At 48.0% G+C, this 21,132-nt stretch overlaps 1 protein-coding gene across 7 annotated transcripts in view; it reads right to left on the bottom strand.

The window, feature by feature from the left end:
- TGS1 (trimethylguanosine synthase 1) overlaps positions 1–21,132 on the bottom strand; it is a 258,536-nt gene that overhangs the window by 80,972 nt on the left and 156,432 nt on the right. For all 7 annotated transcript variants that reach the window (XM_063923733.1, XM_063923734.1, XM_063923732.1 and 4 more), the window contains one exon: positions 12,685–12,763. In XM_063923733.1, the coding sequence (XP_063779803.1) occupies positions 12,685–12,763 (79 nt within the window). The remainder of the gene's footprint in view (positions 1–12,684; positions 12,764–21,132) is intronic.

Genomic DNA, 21,132 nt, shown 5'->3' with positions numbered 1-21,132 from the left:
ATCCTCAGACCTCTTTCCACAGGAAAAGACAGAACCTCAACCGTTCAGTATCTACCCTGATACCACCTCCCGACATCTGCGTCGTTGGGGCCAACAGTCCTTCCCTGTGTTGAAGAACAGTCAGAGAGAAACAACGATTTGCACCACTTGTTTCTTGACCTCGCCTCCATCAGGCGAACATCTCAGTACAGAATAACAATGGCTCTTACTACTGAAAGAAAACCATCATACAACTATCACTCCAGTGAAAAGGCAAAGACAATCCTGGCTTTCCCTTCAGGTAATGTGAATGCGTAGAACAATGCTGGTAAACTCTTTTTTTTTTTTTTTACTGGGACAGGAGGACAAGGCCCGAACCTGGCGCAGCTCTGTATGGTGTCGCTTACTACCTCCCCTTCCAGAGGGGCAACAGCAATATCCATTAGAAAATCAGAGAGGTGAAACATCTGTAACTCCAGAATGTCCCCCTTTGGAATCCATAAATAAATCACCGGTTCTAGTCTATTCCCAGACTAAGTGAAAGTAGTAACTGAGTCCTCACCGGAGCGGGGTCCCGCCAAATAGACTCTGCGACATGCGGTGTATGTGGCAAAAACAGAACCGACATCCTCTTCTGCGAACCTAATAAGGCTGCAGAACTCTTACCTTTTCACCTTCCACAGGCTCTGCAGAAAAGGAAAAAATAACTGAATTTAACCGATTAAAATGACTGCATCCCACAAAAGAAGGCGTCGCCAACCGTTGTGAGGGAAACTAACTCCCGAAGTTAGACTTACCAGGAATATCCCCCGAGATTGACTGAACTGAGACATCCCCCCAAACAGCGGGACACCATCCCAGGGAAAAGTCCAGTAACTCTCGGAGTCAGCCTCAGCATTCCCCGGCCACACTTCCTGTATACGTACGGCAGCCTGTAGTAATGTTATAGAGAAGAACCAACTTGAGGAACCTCCCCTGTCTCTTTAGGTAAATGTAAACGAGCCCACAGTATAGAAATATAAAATTACTTAGCTTTCCTGTATACGATACTTTGAGATAGGGCCCCGTGTCGACCAGGCATTGACCATCACAGTATTCTATCCGTGGCGGGAAAAGAATAAACCTTCGGATTTCTGGAGAGGGTGTGAGTCACGGCCGACCTAGAGCTTTATCAACAGAGCGACCAGCACATGAGAAGGAATACTATTACTTCAGTATTCATTAAAAATCCTAATAGGAACATACATATTGTAATACACATATATACACATATCCTAATTATATATATAACATACATATAAGCGGATTGTCCGGAGCCTTCGGGTCCCTAGTGACATTAATGTGTTCTGAACGTGTATGACCATGTACTGAAAAGCCCCAGTTGTGGATCTACCAGGAAACATTATAGTCGACAGAAAACCCAGTATTCGTCGACAGCAGGGATTAGTAACCAGGCAAAATTTTATTCTTGCGACCCCAAGGGGTCCGAGGGAAGTATACCTATTTACACCCGGTGAAAAAAGTTGGTTGTGCCTCCCATATAGTATTTACTTTTCACAAGCATACCCCTACCGACCTGATCAAATACCCACATACGTCGGCAATGCCGACAGTGAACTCCATAGGTGTTTATGACAGAACACTCACGCCTGTCGACACAAGTGAACTAAAGTGGGTATAACTGACAGGGAGCACACATAAAATACACACAAGCATGAGTTCATACTATCTCTGAATTAACTAGTGTTATAAAAGTCCAAATAGCACTAAAAAACTGTGCCCCCCCCCCCCCCTTTGGCGGGGACAGAGAGAAAATGGCGCTGACTTCAGTGTGTGTGAGGGCTAAGCCCCGCCCCCCTCGGTGCGCTCTAGCCCCTTATCTGAAATATGCAGGCCGTAGATCGTATATAGTGTAAATACACTATATACCATCTGAAATTGCTTTTCAGGGTGCCCCCCCTGCGCCCTGCACCCAAGTAAATCGTTGGTGTGTGTGGGAGCACCGGTGCACCGTGCGACCGCCGCTATGACTGGCGGGGTATCGCATGCGGCGCCCGGGGCCCGTAACTTCAGTAACTGCTGCCCAGGGCGCTCCCCCCCAGCGCCCTGCACCCTAGGAGGGCCGCTGGCGAGTAGGAGGACGGAGCGCTGCGCGACCGCCGCCATGAACAGGTGGGGTACCGCACGCAGCGCCCGGGGCCCGTAGCACAGTAACTGCTGCCCAGGGCGCCCCCCCCCCCAGCACCCTATGAGTACCGCTGGCGTGTGGGAGGACGGAGCGCAGCACGACCGCTGCTATGAAACTGGCGGGGGTATCTTACGCGGCGCCCGGAGCCCGTAGCGTTCTTTTGCCAGTTAAAAATTTTGACCTCAGTAACTGCTGCCCAGGGCGCTCCCCCCCAGCGCCCTGCACCCTGTGAGTGCCATTGATGTGTGGGAGCATGGAGCGCAGCGCTACTGCTGCGCTGTACCTCTGTTACAGAAGTCTTCTGCCGTCTGACGTCTTCTGTACTTCTCATACTCACCCGGCTTCTTTCTTCTGGCTTCCGTGAGGGGGGTGACGGCGCGGCTCCGGGAACAAGCAGCTAGGCGCACCAAGTGATCGAACCCTCTGGAGCTAATGGTGTCCAGTAGCCTAAGAAGCAGAGCCCTTGAACTAAGAAGAAGTAGGTCCTGCTTCTCTCCCCTCAGTCCCACGATGCAGAGAGCCTGTAGCCAGCAGGTCTCCCTGAAAATAAAAAACCTAACAAAGTCTTTTCAGAGAAACTCAGTAGAGCTCCCCTAGTGTGTGTCCATTCACTCCTGGGCACAAAGTCTAACTAAGGTCTGGAGGAGGGGCATAGAGGGAGGAGCCAGTTCACACCCAGTTTAAGTCTTTATAATGTGCCCAAGCTCCTGCGGATCCGTCTATACCCCATGGTCCTTTTGGAGTCCCCAGCATCCTCTAGGACGTAAGAGAAAGACATTTTAAACGCACAAGGTTACCTAGGGTTCTGAGGGGGTGCAACGCTAAACAGCAGTGTAACAATATATTGGGCCATGATGTGTGTGCAGTATTTGCACTGCTTGTAGTACAATCTAATTTGCCCGACTGCAAATTCTGCACTTGAGCATATCTGCACCCAACTCTAAATTTAGAATTCAACTGGTAAGTACAAGCGCTGAGAACAATCATGTTCCTTATTTGTAACTATAAATAGATGTTCTGAGTGTACTTTTCTCAAATTCGGTGCAGTGACCACTGATTTACCAGCTTTGTAGCTGTACAGCCCATACAACAAGCCACATAGCTGGTGCAAGAGCATTTCCTCTGTGTCATTATGTACAAACAGGATGGCACCAGACTCAGTCCCGGTAAGACGGGACAACCAAGAACAGAATTGTGTTCTCTAAATATACATTTAAAATTGTATACATTTGAAAAGTTTAATGTAATTGTGATTAAAATTGACAGCAAACAGTAGAAATACTCTACATATAATAATTGGAAAGTGATCACGTAAATAATACACACTGTATATCCAGTTGGAATAGCTCATATGCACGCATTTACTTATGGATTCTTCCATGCGTCATATGGTCGACAGACACAAGGTCAATATGGACAAAAAAAGACACATGAACGCTTGACAGGGCCAAGAGGTCGACATGATAATGTCAACACACTTTATTTTTGCATTTTTGGGGTTACTGTGGATAGTTTTGTCATCTGGGACCACCATTTGTAGAAGTAAGGACCCTAGCGGGCTTGTCACGATTCGGGCACAGTGTCCCGCTCCGCTTCTTTTGCCACAAGGTTACTAAAGGTTATGTAGTCAAGGAAGGAACAAGTCCAAAAACATTAAAAAAGCCCCCCAAAACAGGTGTCAACCATATGGATGTCAACCATTGTCAGGTCCACCATATGAACCTGTAAACCTTTTGAACCAGTCAACCTTTTCCAATGTCGACTTTTCATACCTCGATATTTTGTTCATGTCGACCTTGTGTCTGTTGAACATATGGGTCGACCAAATGTATGTCAACCTATAGTCCAGGTCCCTGCATATACGGGATGGGGAGAGGGGGTACAATCTACAATTTTGGCCACTGGGTTGGGGGAATAAACTTTATATCAGGAACTATGGCTGCTGGGGTTGGGGGTGGATACTGTTACATAGGCATCTATGCAACACACGGGTTGGCGCTAGACACTCCCGTTTTAGGATTTTTTTTTATTTTTTTTAAAAATAGTGTTACAAGTTTATAAATAATGTTTTTATCTTATTTATGAATTTTAAAAAAATTACAACCTCAAGCATTTTTGGGAAAATAAATGAGACCGTTAAGTGGTTAATACTATACATACTGTATATTACATATCATGAACTTCCTTATACAATGAAGACAGCAAGATACTGTAACGTGATGAGAAACAGGAAACTAACGAAGTTTTGGATGTAAAAGTAATAGATCAGCGGCAATTATTTCTCCATTATGTGGCAAGCCCTTTAAATACACCCTACTCATGGGAAAGGGCGTGGTATATTATTTAGTAGACATTTATTATGTCGACTCTGATGCTATGTTGACAATGTTGACATATTTTTGCTGTAATTCTGTCCCTAACGGCAAAGCTTAACCCAAACGGAAATGAGTAGACATTATGACAATCTTCCTTGTATTTTTACGTGTTTCATGGTACTTTGTCTAATAATCATTAATATTTAATCCTTTTAATTCAACACTTTTTATATTATAAAGATATATACTTTTTAACGACTTTATGAATTTGTTTTCATTATATTACGCTAAATATAATAAGATTTTAAACCTACCGGTAAATCTTTTTCTCGTAGTCCGTAGAGGATGCTGGGGACTCCGTAAGGACCATGGGGATAGACGGGCTCCGCAGGAGACATGGGCACTTTAAGAAACACTTTAGGATTTGGGTGTGCACTGGCTCCTCCCTCTATGCCCCTCCTCCAGACCTCAGTTAGAGAAACTGTGCCCAGAGGAGGCGGACAGTACAAGGAAAGGATTTTTGTTAAACCAAGGGCAAGATTCATACCAGCCAACACCAATCACACCGTATAACTTGTGATAAACTAACCAGTTAACAGTATGAAATTCAACATAACTTCAGTCGGAAACTGAAAGCAACCATAACATAACCCTTATGTAAGCAAAACTATATACAAGTCTTGCAGAAGTAGTCTGCACTTGGGACGGGTGCCCAGAATCCTCTACGGACTACGAGAAAAAGATTTACCGGTAGGCTGGGGACTCCGTAAGGACCATGGGGATTATACCAAAGCTCCCAAACGGGCGGGAGAGTGCGGATGACTCTGCAGCACAGATTGAGCAAACAGGAGGTCCTCCTCAGCCAGGGTATCAAATTTGTAGAATTTCGCAAACGCTACGACCAAGTAGCCGCTCGGCACAGCTGTAGTGCAGAGACCCCTCGGGCAGCCGCCCAAGAAGAGCCCACTTTCCTAGTGGAATGGGCCTTGACTGATTTAGGTAACGGCAATCTAGCCGTTGTATGCGCCTGCTGAATCGTGGTACAGATCCAGCGAGCAATAGTCTGCTTTGACGCAGGAGCGCCAACCTTGTTGGCTGCATACAGGATAAACAGCGCTTCAGTTTTCAAAGCCCTGACTACATCCAGATACTCGGAATCCTCCAAGTCTCGTGTAGCCACCGGCACCACAATAGGTTGGTTCATAGGAAAGGATGACACCACCTTAGGCAAGAATTGAGGACGGGTCCGCAATTCCGCCCTATCCATATGGAAAACTAGATAGGGGCTTTTGTGAGACAAAGCCGCCAATTCTGACACTCGCCTAGCCGAAGCTAAGGCCAACAACATGACCACCTTCCAAGTGAGATATTTTAACTCTACTGTCTGAAGTGGTTCAAACCAGTGCGACTTAAGGAAACACAAAACCACGTTAAGGTCCCAAGGCGCCACCGGAGGTACAAAAGGAGGCTGAATATGAAGCACTCCCTTTACAAAAGTTTGTATTTCTGGAAGTGAAGCCAATTCTTTTTGAAAGAAAATGGACAATGCCGAAATGTGAACCTTAATGGAGCCTAATTTTAGGCCCAAATTCACTCCAGTTTGTGGAAAGTGAAGGAAACGGCCCAGATGGAATTCTTCCGTAGGAGCATTCCTGGCCTCACACCAAGCAACATATTTACGCCATATACGGTGATAATGTTTAGCTGTCACATCCTTCATAGCCTTTATCAGAGTAGGAATGACCTCATCCAGAATGCCCTTTTCCGCTAGGATCCGGCGTTCAACCACCATGCCGTCAAACGCAGCCGCGGTAAGTCTTGGAACAGACAGGACCCCTGTTGCAACAGGTCCTGTCTTAGAGGAAGAGGCCACGGATCTTCTGTGAACATCTCCTGCAATTCCGGGTACCAGGCCCTTCGTGGCCAATCTGGAACAATGAGAATTGTCCAAACTCCTCCTTTTCTTATTATTCTCAACACCTTTGGGATGAGTGGAAGAGGAGGAAAAACATACACTGAGTGGAACACCCACGGTGTCACTAGTGCGTCCACCGCTACCGCCTGAGGGTCTCTTGACCTGGCGCAATACCTTTGCAGGTTTTTGTTTAGGCGGGACGCCATCATGTCTATCTGGGGCAGGCCCCACTGGCTTGCAATCTGTGTGAAGACTTCCCGATGAAGTCCCCACTCTCCCGGATGCAGGTCGTGCCTGCTGAGGAAGTCTGCTTCCCAGTTGTCCACTCCCGGAATGAACACTGCTGATAGGGCTCTTACATGGTTTTCCACCCAGCGTAGAATCTTTGTGGCTTCCGCCATTGCCTCTCTGCTCTTTGTGCCGCCCTGGCGGTTTACATGAGCTACTGCGGTGATGTTGTCTGACTGGATCAGAACTGGTAAGTCGCGAAGCAAAGTCTCCGCTTGACGAAGGGCGTTGAATATGGCCCTTAGCTCCAGGACGTTGATGTGAAGACAAGTTCCCTGACTTGACCAAAGACCCTGGAAGTTCCTTCCTTGTGTGACTGCACCCCAACCTCGGAGGCTCGCGTCGGTGGTCACCAGGACCCAGTCCTGAATGCCGAATCTGCGGCCCTCTAGAAGGTGAGCACTCTGCAGCCACCACAGAAGAGACACCCTGGCCCTGGTGGACAGGGTGATCAACCGATGCATTTGTAGATGCGACCCGGACCATTTGTCCAGTAGGTCCCATTGGAAGGTCCGTGCATGGAACCTGCCGAATGGAATGGCCTCGTAAGATGCCACCATCTTTCCCAGGACTCGCGTGCAGTGATTCACTGACACCTGTTTTGGTTTCAATAGGTTCCTGACCAAAGTCACGAGTTCTTGAGCCTTTTCTATCGGCGGATACAACCTTTTCTGGTCCGTATCCAGAATCATGCCCAAGAAGGGTAGACGAGTCGTAGGAACCAGCTGCGACTTCGGGATATTGAGAATCCAGCCGTGTTGCTGTAACACCTTCAGTGAAAGTGACACGCTGTTCTGTAATTGTTCTCTTGATCTCGCTTTTATGAGGAGATCGTCCAAGTACGGGATAATTGTGACACCTTGCTTGCGCAGGAGCACCATCATTTCCGCCATTACCTTGGTGAAAATATTCGGGGCCGTTGAAAGTCCAAACGGCAGCGTCTGAAATTAGGAATGACAATCCTGTACCGCAAATCTCAGGTACGCCTGATGAGGTGGATATATGGGAACATGAAGGTATGCATCCTTTATGTCCAGAGATACCATAAAATCTCCCCCTTCCAGGCTGGCGATGACTGCCCTGAGCGATTCCATCTTGAATTTGAACCTTTTCAAGTATAGGTTCAGGGATTTTAAATTTAAAATGGGTCTGACCGAATCGTCCGGTTTCGGGACCACAAACAGGGTTGAGTAATTTCCCCTGCCCTGTTGAAGCGGGGGAACCTTGACCACCACCAGTTGAAGATACAATTTGTCGATTGCATTTAACACTATCTCCCGTTCTTGAGGAGACGTTGGCAGAGCCGATTTGAAAAACCGGCGAGGAGGCACCTCTTCGAATTTCAGTTTGTAACCTAGGGAAACAATTTCTATTACCCAGGGATCCACCTGTGAGTGGGCCCAGATGTGGCTGAAAATTCGAAGACGTGCCCCCACTGGGGCAGACTCCCTTAGTGGAGCCCCAGCGTCATGCGATGGATTTTGCAGAGGCTGGGGAGGACTTCTGTTCCTGGGAACTAGCTGTGTTGTGCAGCTTTTTCCCTCTGCCCTTACCTCTGGCAAGAAGGACGATCCACGGCCTTTCTTGTTTCTATTTGATCGAAAGGACTGCATTTGATAATGCGGTGCTTTTTTAGGTTGTGAGGGAATATAAGGTAAAAAATTAGATTTGCCTGCCGTAGCAGTGGAGACCAGGTCCGAGAGACCTTCCCCAAACAATTCCTCACCCTTGTAAGGTAAAACCTCCATATGCCTTTTTGAGTCGGCATCACCTGTCCATTGTCAGGTCCAAAGGACTCTTCTAGCCGAGATCGACATAGCGTTGATTCTCGAACCCAATAGACCAATGTCTCTTTGTGCATCTCTCATATATAAGACAGCATCTTTTATATGTCCTAGGGTCAATAGGATAGTATCCTTATCCAGGGTATCAAATTCCGCTGATAAGGTATCTGTCCATGCTGCTACAGCACTACATACCCATGCCGACGCAATAGCCGGTCTGAGTAAAGTACCTGAATGTGTATAAATGGACTTCAGGGTAACCTCTTGCTTGCGATCAGCAGGATCCCTGAGGGTAGCCGTATCTTGGGAAGGCAGCGCTACCTTTTTGGATAAGCGTGTCAAAGCTTTGTCCACCTTTCCCCGTTGGCGGGAAAGGATACGCCATAAGGATCCTTTTGGGAATCTGCAGTTTCTTGTCTGGAGATTCCCAATCTTTTTCACATAACTCGTTCAGCTCATGCGAGAGGGAAAAATTTATCTCAGTTTTCTTTCCCTTATACATGTGTACCCGCGTGTCAGGGACAGGGGGTTCCTCTGTGATATGCAAAACATCTTTGATTGCAATAATCATATATCGAATACATTTAGCCACCTTTGGCTGTAATTTTGCATCATCATATTCGACACTGGAGTCAGAATCCGTGTCGGTATCCGTGTCAACTATTTGGGATAGTGGGCGCTTTTGGGACCCCGAAGGTCCCTGCGACATAGGTACAGGCATGGGTTGACTCCCTGACTGTTCCCTAGCTTCAGCTTTATCCAATCTTTTGTGCAATAAATTTACATTGGCACTTAAAACATTCCACATATCCATCCAGTCAGGTGTCGGCGCCGTCGATGGCGACACCACATTCATTTGCTCCTCCTCCTCCCTCGAAAAGCCTTCTACCTCAGACATGTCGACACACGTACCGACACACCACACACTCAGGGAACCCTCTTATCTGAGGACAGTTCCCCCACAAGGCCCTTAGGAGAGACAGAGGGAGAGTATGCCAGCACACACCCAGCGCTATAATAACCCAGGACAAAAACACAATATTTATGTTTACCCAGATAGCGCTTTTATACTCAATTCGCCAATTATGTGCCCCCCCTCTACTTTAAAACCCTCTTGTCACCGTGATCTAAGCAGGGGAGAGTCCGGGGAGCTTCCTCTCAGCGGTGCTGTGGAGAAAAAATGGCGCTGGTGAGTGCTGAGGGAAAAGCCCCGCCCCCTCGGCGGCGGGCTTCTGTCCCACTCTAAAATACAAAACTTTGGCGGGGGCTCGTAGGTATATACAGTGGCCGGCTGTATATACCCATCTTTTGCCAGGAGAGGTTTATTTGCTGCCCAGGGCGCCGCCGCCCCCCCCCCCCCCCCCCCCCGCGTCCTGCACCCTTACAGTGACACAGTATGTGAGGTGAATGGGAGCAATGGCGCACAGCTGCAGTGCTGTGCGTTACCTCAGTGAAGAACATTGAAGTTGCCTGCCGCCTCTGATGTCTTCTAACTTCTCATACTCACGTGGCTTCTACCTTCAGCTCTGTGAGGAGGACGGCGGCGCGGCTCCGGACGGACGGCGAGGATGAGACCTGCGTACCGATCCCTCTGGAGCTAATGGTGTCCAGTAGCCTAAGAAGCAGAGCCTTTCAACTCACAGAAGTAGGTCTGCTTCTCTCCCCTCAGTCCCACGATGCAGGGAGTCTGTTGCCAGCAGGCTCCCTGAAAATAAAAAACCTAACAAAATACTTTCTGTCAGAAACTCAGGAGAGCCTCTGAAAAGCACCCAGTCTGCTCTGGGCACAGTAATCAACTGAGGTCTGGAGGAGGGGCATAGAGGGAGGAGCCATCCAAATCCTAAAGTCTTTCTTAAAGTGCCCATGTCTCCTGCGGAGCCCGTCTATCCCCATGGTCCTTACGGAGTCCCCAGCATCCTCTAGGACGGAAGAGAAATAGACTTTAGATATACTTATCAAGCACGACATAGGATTACCCTGGGTGGAGTAGGTCACACCTAGAAGAGATGACACAAAATGGGGTGGTTGTAGCATTCTAACACTATGAGTAGGGTCCTAACATAACCGTCAGCTGCATGTATGTATCATCCCATCCACGAGTGTACCAGGTGAGGCAGCCACGTTGGGTGCACAACAAAGATTACACTCTGGGAAATGAGCCATACAAGGACCCAAGGCATATATGGGAAAACTGACATGTGTTATGCTGGGTACACACTGGCTGATATATCGGCTGTTGAACTGAATGGCCGACATATCATGGGCACATCGGCGGGTGTGTATTAGCGATATGACTGGGAACAACGTCGTTCATAGACATATTGTGGTAGCCCTGCAGCACAGCCAATGGTCGATACATCTAAACATATATCAGCACATTGTGCTGTGTGTATGGGCGAACCGCAGGTCGCCCATACACTTGCTGCGGGGGCCGACATCATAGCTGGCCAGGCAAATTCTAATGCCAGCCAGCTGCATGACAGGGACCGACATATTGAGCGGTACGTCTGTGCACTTGATCGAACACTCTGCCGGCATGGCGGCGGGTCCATTGACATCGGTCAGGTGTGTACCCAGCCTAATGTGATATATGCTGTATTAATAGATCAACATGTAGTACATCCTGCCCATGGAATCAGAGGCAGCCAATGGGGTGCACTGCGTAGGCCGCTGCTGGGAAGGTGTGCAGATAGTAAAGGTATAGCATACAGTGGCGGTTACAGGGAGAATATATAAGAACAGACTAAACACAGCGGCAATAAAGGGCACTATTAAAACAGTGGTGAGCTCACCATAAAAGTAACGGTATGAGATTTCACACATATCAGTGAGCAGAACATTTGCTATGACATCATACCAATTGCAACATTTTGCAGGTGTCACCATTTGAACCATGTTGAACTGCTACTGTCCACATTGTAAATGGAGAGATTCTGACTGCATACCTATGGGAAAACTATAGCACATGTATTCTACAGTCTGCAGATAGGGATTTTCTAGAGCCAAAAATGCAGTGCACAAACCTGTTCGAGGCCAATTTACACTGTGAAATTCATAACTAGATAAGGATTGATAAAAAGCCATGATACAGAAATAAGGGGCTTAAGGTTTATCACACAAAAGACATGAGATCCAGTCTGGACTGTAGGGGGGGGTTATAGGGTTAGCCAGCACCACGGAGGGTTAGATTGCGGGGGAGGGTTAGGCTTAGGCTGCGGAGGGGGGAGGGGGAAGGCATATTGGGAGGGGGGGGGGGGGTTGGAGATTAGGGCTAGTCCACTTGGTGTACTGCTGTCGGTATTTTGACCATTCCAAAAGGAACACTGTACAGAAATGAATGATGGGCCTTGGTATGGCTAAGGAGGGGTGGGACTTCTCAATATTTCTGGGCTGTTTTGGTCCAGATAGATATAGATTATATATAGTGCCCATTATTTGGGGATCAGTAGGATTTACCAACTAATATCGACAACGGCATCCTGATCATCAGAATGCCAGCAGCACAGCGGGGCGAGCGCAGAGTCCCCTTGCGGGCTCGGTGGCTCACCACAGGTTCTATTCCCACTCTATGGGTGTCGTGGACAACCACGAGTGGAAATAGACCCTGTTAGCCGGGATTCTGCTGGCGGCATTGTCTGCGATTGGGATCCCGGCGTCCGGTATCCTGACCACCGAGATTCAGACTTCTGGCAACTCGAGTGCATACCATTCATTAATTGATATGCTTGAGGAAGGTTCTGTCTCTATGCTTATGAACTAGCAGACCTCAACCCATGAAAAGCATAGTTTGTGTATAAAATCTGTGATACCTGGGGCAAAGGATGTGAGGAACTCTCATGTTTCTGTGAGTCAGTGTAGGGACTGGCCAGAAGGGGACACTTGGAGCTCACCAACTTAACAAAGGCAATAAATCCAGTGAATCTGCCGCTCACCAGATAGAGGTGAGATTAACAGATAGATTTACTATGCCTTGGAGAGAGATATAGTGGACAGAGAGAAAGTACCAACCAATCAGCTCCTAGCTGTCATTTTTCAAACACAGACTGTAACATGACAGTAGGAACTGATTGGCTGTCACTTTATCTCCGTCCACTTTCTCTGTCTCCAAGGCTTAGTAAATAAACTCCTGAATCACATGTGAAGTTATTTCATGTAACAAGCCATTTGTAAAAACTGCAAATTAAGGACAAATATTTAGGTTTAAAATTAGCTTACCTGTTCCACATCAGTATTGCGTGGTAAGAAATAAATAATATTTTCCGTTATCTGCTGGGAAAGCCGAAAAACTTCAAATGTGTCAGAATGTTAAGGAGCATAACAAACATTAACAGCATGTATTGTGAAGTAAGTGCATATGTGCAGTCACCCATGTTCTGTATACAGCACTGTATTAAGATATTGTACCAAGATAGTGGCAATAGACCATCTGTGCAATAAAATGTGGCAACTCAAACGTGACATAAAGTTGCAAAAACTCTATCTCTACACAGTATATATACATTATTATTTTTTTGTCACACACACACACACACACACACACACACACACACACACACACACACACACACACACACACACACACACAAGATTATGCAACTGCCTCAATGGATTCCAGAAGATTAATGACAGCCTGCGAGCATTCCAATGTATTCTAGAAGATTTTTTTTTTCAAGGTATAATGTTAAATGTCCTTTTATGGTATATGTCAGTGGTTCCCGGACTGTGTGACTAGGCACCTTGGGGTGCCTCAGGTTGGTGGTCCAGGACCAAATAAAAAAATGTATGGTCAAAACCAGAGCTAGTGGCTGCCAATAATAAAACATGTGGACTATCAAAAGCACAACTGTACACCACCAGATAACTGACCCAGGATGACAGGTAGGCACAATTTACTAATTTTTTCCAAATTTATCAATAAAAAAAAGTTTATCCTAAGGGTGCAGTGATAAAAATGCTGTTGCTCGAGGGAGCCGTGTTTCATGAAAATTTGGGAACTACTGGTATACGCCTTTTTCCCATGTCTTTCACAGCAACAATCTAAAAATTTCTAACCCTCTCTGTTTCTCAGAGTATAAGAGGCCACAGAAACTTGGGGCATCCGTAGCCTATGATAAAACGAGTTTTATGGTAAGAACTTACCTTTGTTAAAACTCTTTCTGCGAGGTACACTGGGCTCCACAAGGAATAGACATAGGGGTGTAGAGTAGGATCTTCATCCGAGGCACCAACAGGCTCAAAGCTTTGACTGTTCCCAGAATGCATAGCGCCGCCTCCTCTATAACCCCGCCTCCCTGCACAGGAGCTCAGTTTTTAGTTAACCAGCCAAATACAGTAGCAGGAAAAGAGACGACAACGGTTAGTAGCCACATACACCACACTCTCACGACAGGAGAAGTGTCAGCGGCTAATGCCATACCAACCCAAAGAAGCTAAGTGAGTCAGCATGGGCGCCTTGTGGAGCCCAGTGTACCTCGCAGAAAGAGTTTTAACAAAGGTAAGTTCTTACCATAAAACTTGTTTTCTGGTACAGGGTACACTGGGCTCCACAAGGATAGACATAGGGGATGTCCTAAAGCAGTTCCTTATGGGAGAGGACGCACTGTAGCGGGCACAAGAACCCTGCGTCCAAAGGAAGCATCCTGGGAAGCGGCAGTTTAGAAGGCATAGAACCTTATGAACGTGTTCACAGAGGACCACGTAGCCGCCTTGCACAATTGTTCAAGGGTCGCACCACGGCGGGCCGCCCAAGAAGGTCCAACAGACCGAGTAGAATGGGCCGTAATGTGAGCAGGAGCCAAGAGACCAGCCCTCACATAAGCATGTGCAATCACCATTCTAATCCATCTGGCCAAAGTTTGCTTGTGAGCAGGCCAGCCCCGTTTGTGAAATCCAAACAGCACAAAGAGAGAATCAGATTTTCTAATAGAAGCAGTTCTCTTCAAACAGATACGGAGAGCACGTACCACATCCAAAGACCGCTCTTTGGGAGACAGATCAGGAGAAACAAGTGCCGGAACCACAATCTCCTGGTTAAGGTGGAACGAAGAAACCACCTTAGGTAAATATCCGGGACGAGTCCTAAGAACCGCCCGGTCACGGTGAAATATCAGATATGGGGAACTACAGGACAAGGCCCCCAAATCCGACACTCTTCTAGCTGAAGCAAAAGCCAGCAGAAGCACCACCTTAAGGGAAAGCCACTTAAGATCAGCTGAACCAAGAGGTTCAAACGGAGGCTCTTGTAACGCCTCCAAAACCACCGACAAGTCCCAAGGAGCCACAGGCGGGACATAGGGAGGTTGGATACGCAACACCTGAGTAAAGGTATGCACATCAGGTAAGGTCGCAATCTTTCTCTGAAACCACACCGACAAGGCAGATATGTGAACCTTGAGGGAGGCCAGACGCAGGCCTAAGTCCAGGCCCTGCTGAAGAAAAGCCAACAACAGCGTCATAATTGTTAGATGCGCACCAAACAAAGTAAGAATGCCAAACCCTATAGTAAATCCAACCGAAGCCGGTTTCCGGGCCCGCAACATAGTTTGAATGACCGCCTCAGAAAACCCTTTAGCCCTTAAGACGGAAGCTTCAAGAGCCACGCCGTCAAAGACAGCCGGGCTAGGTCCTGGTAGACACAGGGGCCCTGAACGAGGAGGTCTGGGCGTTGTGGAAGTAGAATTGGACGCTCTGACGATAGGCCTTGCAGGTCTGAGAACCAGTGCCGACTGGGCCACGCTGGAGCTATGAGGAGCAGAATTCCTTTTTCTTGCTTGAACTTCCGAATTACCCTGGGCAGGAGTGACACCGGAGGGAACACGTACGGTAGCCGAAACCTCCACGGCACCACTAGCGCATCCATGAATACTGCTTGAGGATCCCTTGTCCTTGCTCCGAAGACCGGAACCTTGTGATTGTGTCGAGACGCCATTAGATCTACGTCTGGAAGGCCCCACTTTTCCACTAGGAGTTGAAACACTTCTGGATGGAGGCCCCACTCGCCGGCATGTACGTCCTGACGACTGAGAAAGTCTGCTTCCCAATTCAGGACTCCCGGAATGAATATTGCCGATATGGCCGGTAGATGGCGTTCCGCCCAATGTAGAATCCATAAGACTTCCTTTATTGCCAAACGGCTTCGAGTGCCGCCTTGATGATTTATGTAAGCCACTGTGGTGGCATTGTCCGACTGTACTTGAACAGGACGGTTCTGAATTAAATGCTGGGCCAGGTTCAACGCATTGAAGACCGCCTGCAATTCCAGAATGTTGATCGAGAGGAGGGATTCCTCCTTGGTCCACCGACCCTGAAGGGAGTGTTGCTCCAGCACAGCGCCCCAACCTGTTAGACTGGCATCTGTCGTCAACAGGACCCAGTCGGATATCCAGAAGGGACGGCCCCTGCACAACTGTCGGTCCTGGAGCCACCAGAGCAGCGACAGACGGACCTCCGGAGTCAATGAGATCATGTGATACCTGATCCGGTGAGGCAGGCCGTCCCACTTGGCTAGAATCAGCTTCTGGAGGGGGCGAGAATGGAATTGAGCATACTCCACCATGTCGAATGCTGACACCATGAGGCCCAGCACCTGCATCGCCGAATGTATCAACACTTGCGGACGAGAAAGGAAGCAACGAATCCTGTCCTGAAGCTTAAGGACTTTCTCCTGAGACAAGAACAACCTCTGGTTGTGAGTGTCCAATAGCGATCCCAGGTGCACCATGCTCTGAGCAGGGACCAGGGAGGATTTCTTCCAGTTGATGAGCCACCCGTAGGCTTGTAGAAACCGGACAGTCATATCCAGATGACGAAGGAGAAGTTCTGGGGAATTTGCCAGGATTAACAAGTCGTCCAGATACGGCAGTATCCTGACCCCTTGACGACAGAGTACCACCGTCATCACCGCCATAACTTTGGTGAAGACTCGCGGAGCCGTAGTTAAACCAAAAGGTAACGCCCGAAACTGGTAATGGAGGTTGCCGATCGCAAACCTCAGGTATTGCTGATGTGACGCTGCTATAGGAATATGCAGGTAAGCATCCTGTATGTCCAGGGAGACCATGTAGTCCCCAGGTTCCAAGGCCAGAACTATAGAGCGGTTTCCATACGGAACTTGGAAACCTTCACAAACCTGTTCAATGCCTTGAGGTTGAGAATGGGCCGGGAGGACCCATTCGGTTTCGGGACTAGAAACAGCAGAGAATAGTACCCCCGGCCCCTCTGAGCAAGAGGCACCTGTACTATGACTCCTGTATCCAGGAGGGTCTGTACCACCGAATGTAAAGCGTCTGCCTTTGTCTGGCCCGGGACGTCTGTCCAGCAAAATCGATGAGGGGTCGGTTTTTGAAGGCTATGGCGTACCCAGGCATCTGAAGTGGTCTACAACCAATCCTGGGTATACCGTAGAAGCCGGCACCCCACCCTGGGATCACCTGGGGGAAGGCCTGCCCCGTCATGCGGCAGGCTTATCGTCTTGGAAGCTGGCTGACGGGCCGCCCAGGCTCTTTTGGGCTTCGGCTTACCAGGTTTGGAAGTGCGGACCTGCTTGTTGTACGCCTGACCTTTTGTTTTACCTGAAGGAAAAAAGGGGCGAAAGGAAGTACCTTTAGACTTCGACACCGAAGGAGCGGTACTTGGCAGACATGCAGTTTTAGCAGTAGCCAAGTCAACCACTATCTTATTTAAGTCCTCCCCAAACAGAATATCTCCCTTGAAAGGGAGTACCTCCAGGGTGTTTCTAGAGTCCAGATCCAGAGACAAGGATCTCAGCCACAATATCCGGCGAGCCAGGACTGATGTAGTAGAGGCCTTGGCTGCTAAGATACCGGCATCAGAATCCGCCTCTTTAATATAGCGAGAAGCTGTGACAATATATGACAAGCATTGTCTAGCATGGTCAGAAGAGATTTCAGCTTCTAACTCCAAGGCCCATGCTTCAATAGCCTCTGCGGCCCATGTTGCTGCAATAGTGGGCCTTTGTGCAGCACCTGTGAGGGTGTAAATCGCTTTCAGACAACCCTCCACACGTTTATCCGTAGGCTCTTTTAGAGACGTGACGGTAGTGACAGGTAGAGCTGAGGAAACCACCATCCTAGCCACATGCGAGTCTACTGGAGGAGGCGTTTCCCAATTTTTAGACCGCTTAGGCGCGAGGGGATAGCAAGCCAGCATCTTCTTTTGAGGCACAAACTTCTTACCCGGGTTTTCCCAGGGGTCCTGACGTATATCCACTAGGTGGTCAGAGTGAGGTAAAACTAGTTTAACCACCTTCTGACGCTTGAACCTATCTGGTTTCTTAGGAGGGACGGATGGCTCGGGATCATCCGTAATCTGTAAAATTAATTTAATAGCCTCCAAAAGATCAGGAACATCCACATGTGAACTACCCTCCCCATCAGCAGTATCAGTGTCAGAATCTGTGGGGTCAGTGTAAGTGCCATCTTCATCAGACGAGGTGTCAGTGACAGCAGTGGATTGTGAGGAGATAAGAGCTCGCTTAGAGGACCCCTTGGGTTTAGGCGAGCGAGGGTCAGACTTTTTAGTAGTAAGGGACTGGTTCAACTTCTTCAATTGAGCAGATAAATTTGTACGCCCATGGCGGGTTAGCTGCAGGGACCACATACGGTTGCACCGGCATAGGGGGTCCCATAGGGGGTGTTAGTTTATTAACTAGCGTATGTAGAAGCATGGAAAAAGCAGCCCACGGTGGGTCATTATGTACCTCCGTTGCCACAGTCCCACTGGGGGGCAAGGAGCCCCCAGAACCAGAGCCCACAGCTGCTATAGTCTCCTCATATGGATCTGTGGCTTCAGCAATACCGGCAGTGTGTTCAGCCCCAGAACCGTTACCTTCAGAAGCAGACATGATATAACTTGCAGTATCAGGTAACACAGTACAATTGGCAGCAGCACAATACCTCTTACCCAAACCCCTGCGCAGTGTAGTCAGCACAAGCAGAGATATAGGAGAGATATGGTAACTAAAATCACAGAGAAAAATACGTATCAGAGTATATCTTGTGAAAATCCGATATAAATTTAAAACCTGACGCACCAAGCCCCCTCAGGTTATAGAATATAGGGATAGCAAGTTGAGTGAGAGACACGAAATGGACACCAATCAGCAAGCTAATGCACACACATATAGTCACAGTTGTACAATGCAGAAGTTATTACTAACAATAATACTGCACTGGACCAGCTTATATAGCTATGTAGTCAATAGATATAACACTGCACAGTAAGAACTGGATTTATATCACAGGGTAATTGCACTAGAAAACCCTGACTAAATGCACCGTTTCTTAACTAACACTGCCTAAGTGACAGGTAGAATACTTAAGTGTCATGTAAAGTCACAGCGCTGACAACCAGGCGGCTTTACACAGGAGGATTTGCCCAAGCAGTCCCAGGAACAGTGTAGCGGAGAGAAATGGCGCCCAAACACTGACAGGGAGTGAGGGAGAGACAGATATGCAGCTCCAGGGCAGGAACATTTGCGGGAAATGGCGCCCTGGGGCTGGGGCTCCAGGTCTAAGCCTTATCACCCTGCTGGCAAAACCACCGGGTACTGCGGGCTACTAGTAAAATGGTTTTAAGGGACAACCTGACCTGCACCCATGCCCTGGTGATCTACTGGGATCGCCTGTACTGCCACAGTGTCCACCGCCAGCGCGCGCGGCCCGCCTCCCACTGACCGCGCCGGATCGCGATAAAGTACGGGTCCCGCAAGCGGGACCCACTCACCACCTCCCGAAGCGCGGCCACGCGATCCCGGAGAGCCACCGTCGTGTGTGCCTGACCATAGAAGAAAACCGGAGCCTCCTGCTGTAGTTACCCGGCAACCAGGGCTCGGGAGTGTACAGCGCCGCTGGGGAGAGATGGAGCTGCAGCAGTGAATGTCACTAGACATGTACACACTGCTGCAGCCCTTGAAGTCTTCACTTTTCTTCTCAAAAAGCTCTTCTTAGGGCTGCCCAGAGCAGCCCCTCTGTTATGTGCCTGCTATCTGCAGCACCAACTACAAAACTGAGCTTCTGTGCATGGCGCTATGCATTCTGGGAACAGTCAAAGCTTTTCAGCCTGCTGGTGCCTCGGATCAAGATCTTGCTCTACACCCCTATGTCTATACTTGTGGAGCCCAGTGTACCCCAAAGCAGAAAATGGATTTTTATTCCGGTACCAAATCAAAAACCCCAAACTTATCTACTTTAATACTGGGGGGACACAAAGCAGCCCTCAATGGTAGCAGAAGAAGTGGCTAAGAAGAATGAAGAGCCACCCGGAGGCCCTTCCCCCAAACAGGCGGTATCATGTGCTTTGTAAATTATGGGGGGGGGGGGGAACGTCTGCTGTGACAACCAGGTAGGTGGCCGCTGGGCAACTTCCTGTCTAATGTCGCCTCCAAAAAGAGCTCACCAGCCTGGTCAAGTGTGCCATCAGCACAAAGGGAGCCATGTTGATCCAGCAGGAAACTGACAGAGAGGACACCCCATACTTTCTAATGGCTCTCATAAAACAGGGTATCCATTTATTACTTGTGGTCTACAAGGATTTTACTTATGACACAAATATTTGTATCATAAGTAAGTACAGATGGTGTAATGGTTAGCATTACTGCCTCACAGCACTGAGGTCATGGGTTCGATTCCCACCATGGCTCTACCTGTGCGGAGTTCGCATATTCTCCCCATACTTGCGCGGGTTTCCTCCGGGTACTCCGGTTTCCTCCCACAATCCCAAAATATACTGGTAGGTCAATTGGATACCAACAAAAATTAACCCTAGTATGAATGTGTGCGTGTACATGTGTAGAGAATATAGATTGTAAGCTCCACTGGAGCAGGGACTGATGTGAATGGCCAAAATATTCTCGGTAAAGCGCTGCGGAATGTGTGTGCGCTATATAAATAACTGGTAGTAATAATAATAATAATAATATCCCAAGAAAGGGAAGACTAAATGCAGAGGAAACCATGAAGTCTTCGTGTGGTGATGGCAGAAAGAATACTATATTGTAGTGTAAACTACAAGCATTAAACAATATTGAAATAAATCCTTGGGTGTGACTACAAATCATAGCATATATAGGGGGGTATTCAATTAGCTCCGATTATTTCGGAGCTAATGTATTCGCCCCATTGAGTATTAAATTGCGGGCCGTTTTCGTCCATTTTGAAGGCATTTTCGCAAATGCCTTTTGACTTTTTTTTTTTTTTAAGTGAAAAGGCATTGTCGAAAAATGCATCAAAATAGTCTAAACTGGCCCGCGTTTTCGACGGAAAACACATGGTTTTGCCAGTACACGTATTTTCCGCCCCTGCTGCATTTTTCGCCTAGGCGAAAATCCGGCCCTGCTATTGCATAGGGCGAATCCCAATTCATCGTAAAATTAGTGAAAAGCTAATTTTTTCGGCCTAGGTGAAAAAAACGGAGCTAATTGCATAACCCCCATACTGTTGGACTGTTCATTTTTGTCTATTTGAGGCACTTCAGTCTGTTTCTTTGAATGATCATATATATTATTATTAAAGGAATAGGGAAGATACATTTTAATTATTCCTTCATTTAGCAAAGATTCAGGGATGACGTGCAAGTCTAGGGCCGGGCACACACCTGAACGATCTCGTCACTATATGACGTTTCTGGCCAAATCGGAGTGTGCGC

This window comes from Pseudophryne corroboree, chromosome 5 (genome assembly GCF_028390025.1).
Source record: "Pseudophryne corroboree isolate aPseCor3 chromosome 5, aPseCor3.hap2, whole genome shotgun sequence".
In the NCBI taxonomy this organism is placed as follows: Eukaryota; Metazoa; Chordata; class Amphibia; order Anura; family Myobatrachidae; genus Pseudophryne; species Pseudophryne corroboree.
The sequence above is the reverse complement of the archived record's forward strand: the minus strand, read 5'-3'. Positions and strand labels throughout refer to the sequence as shown.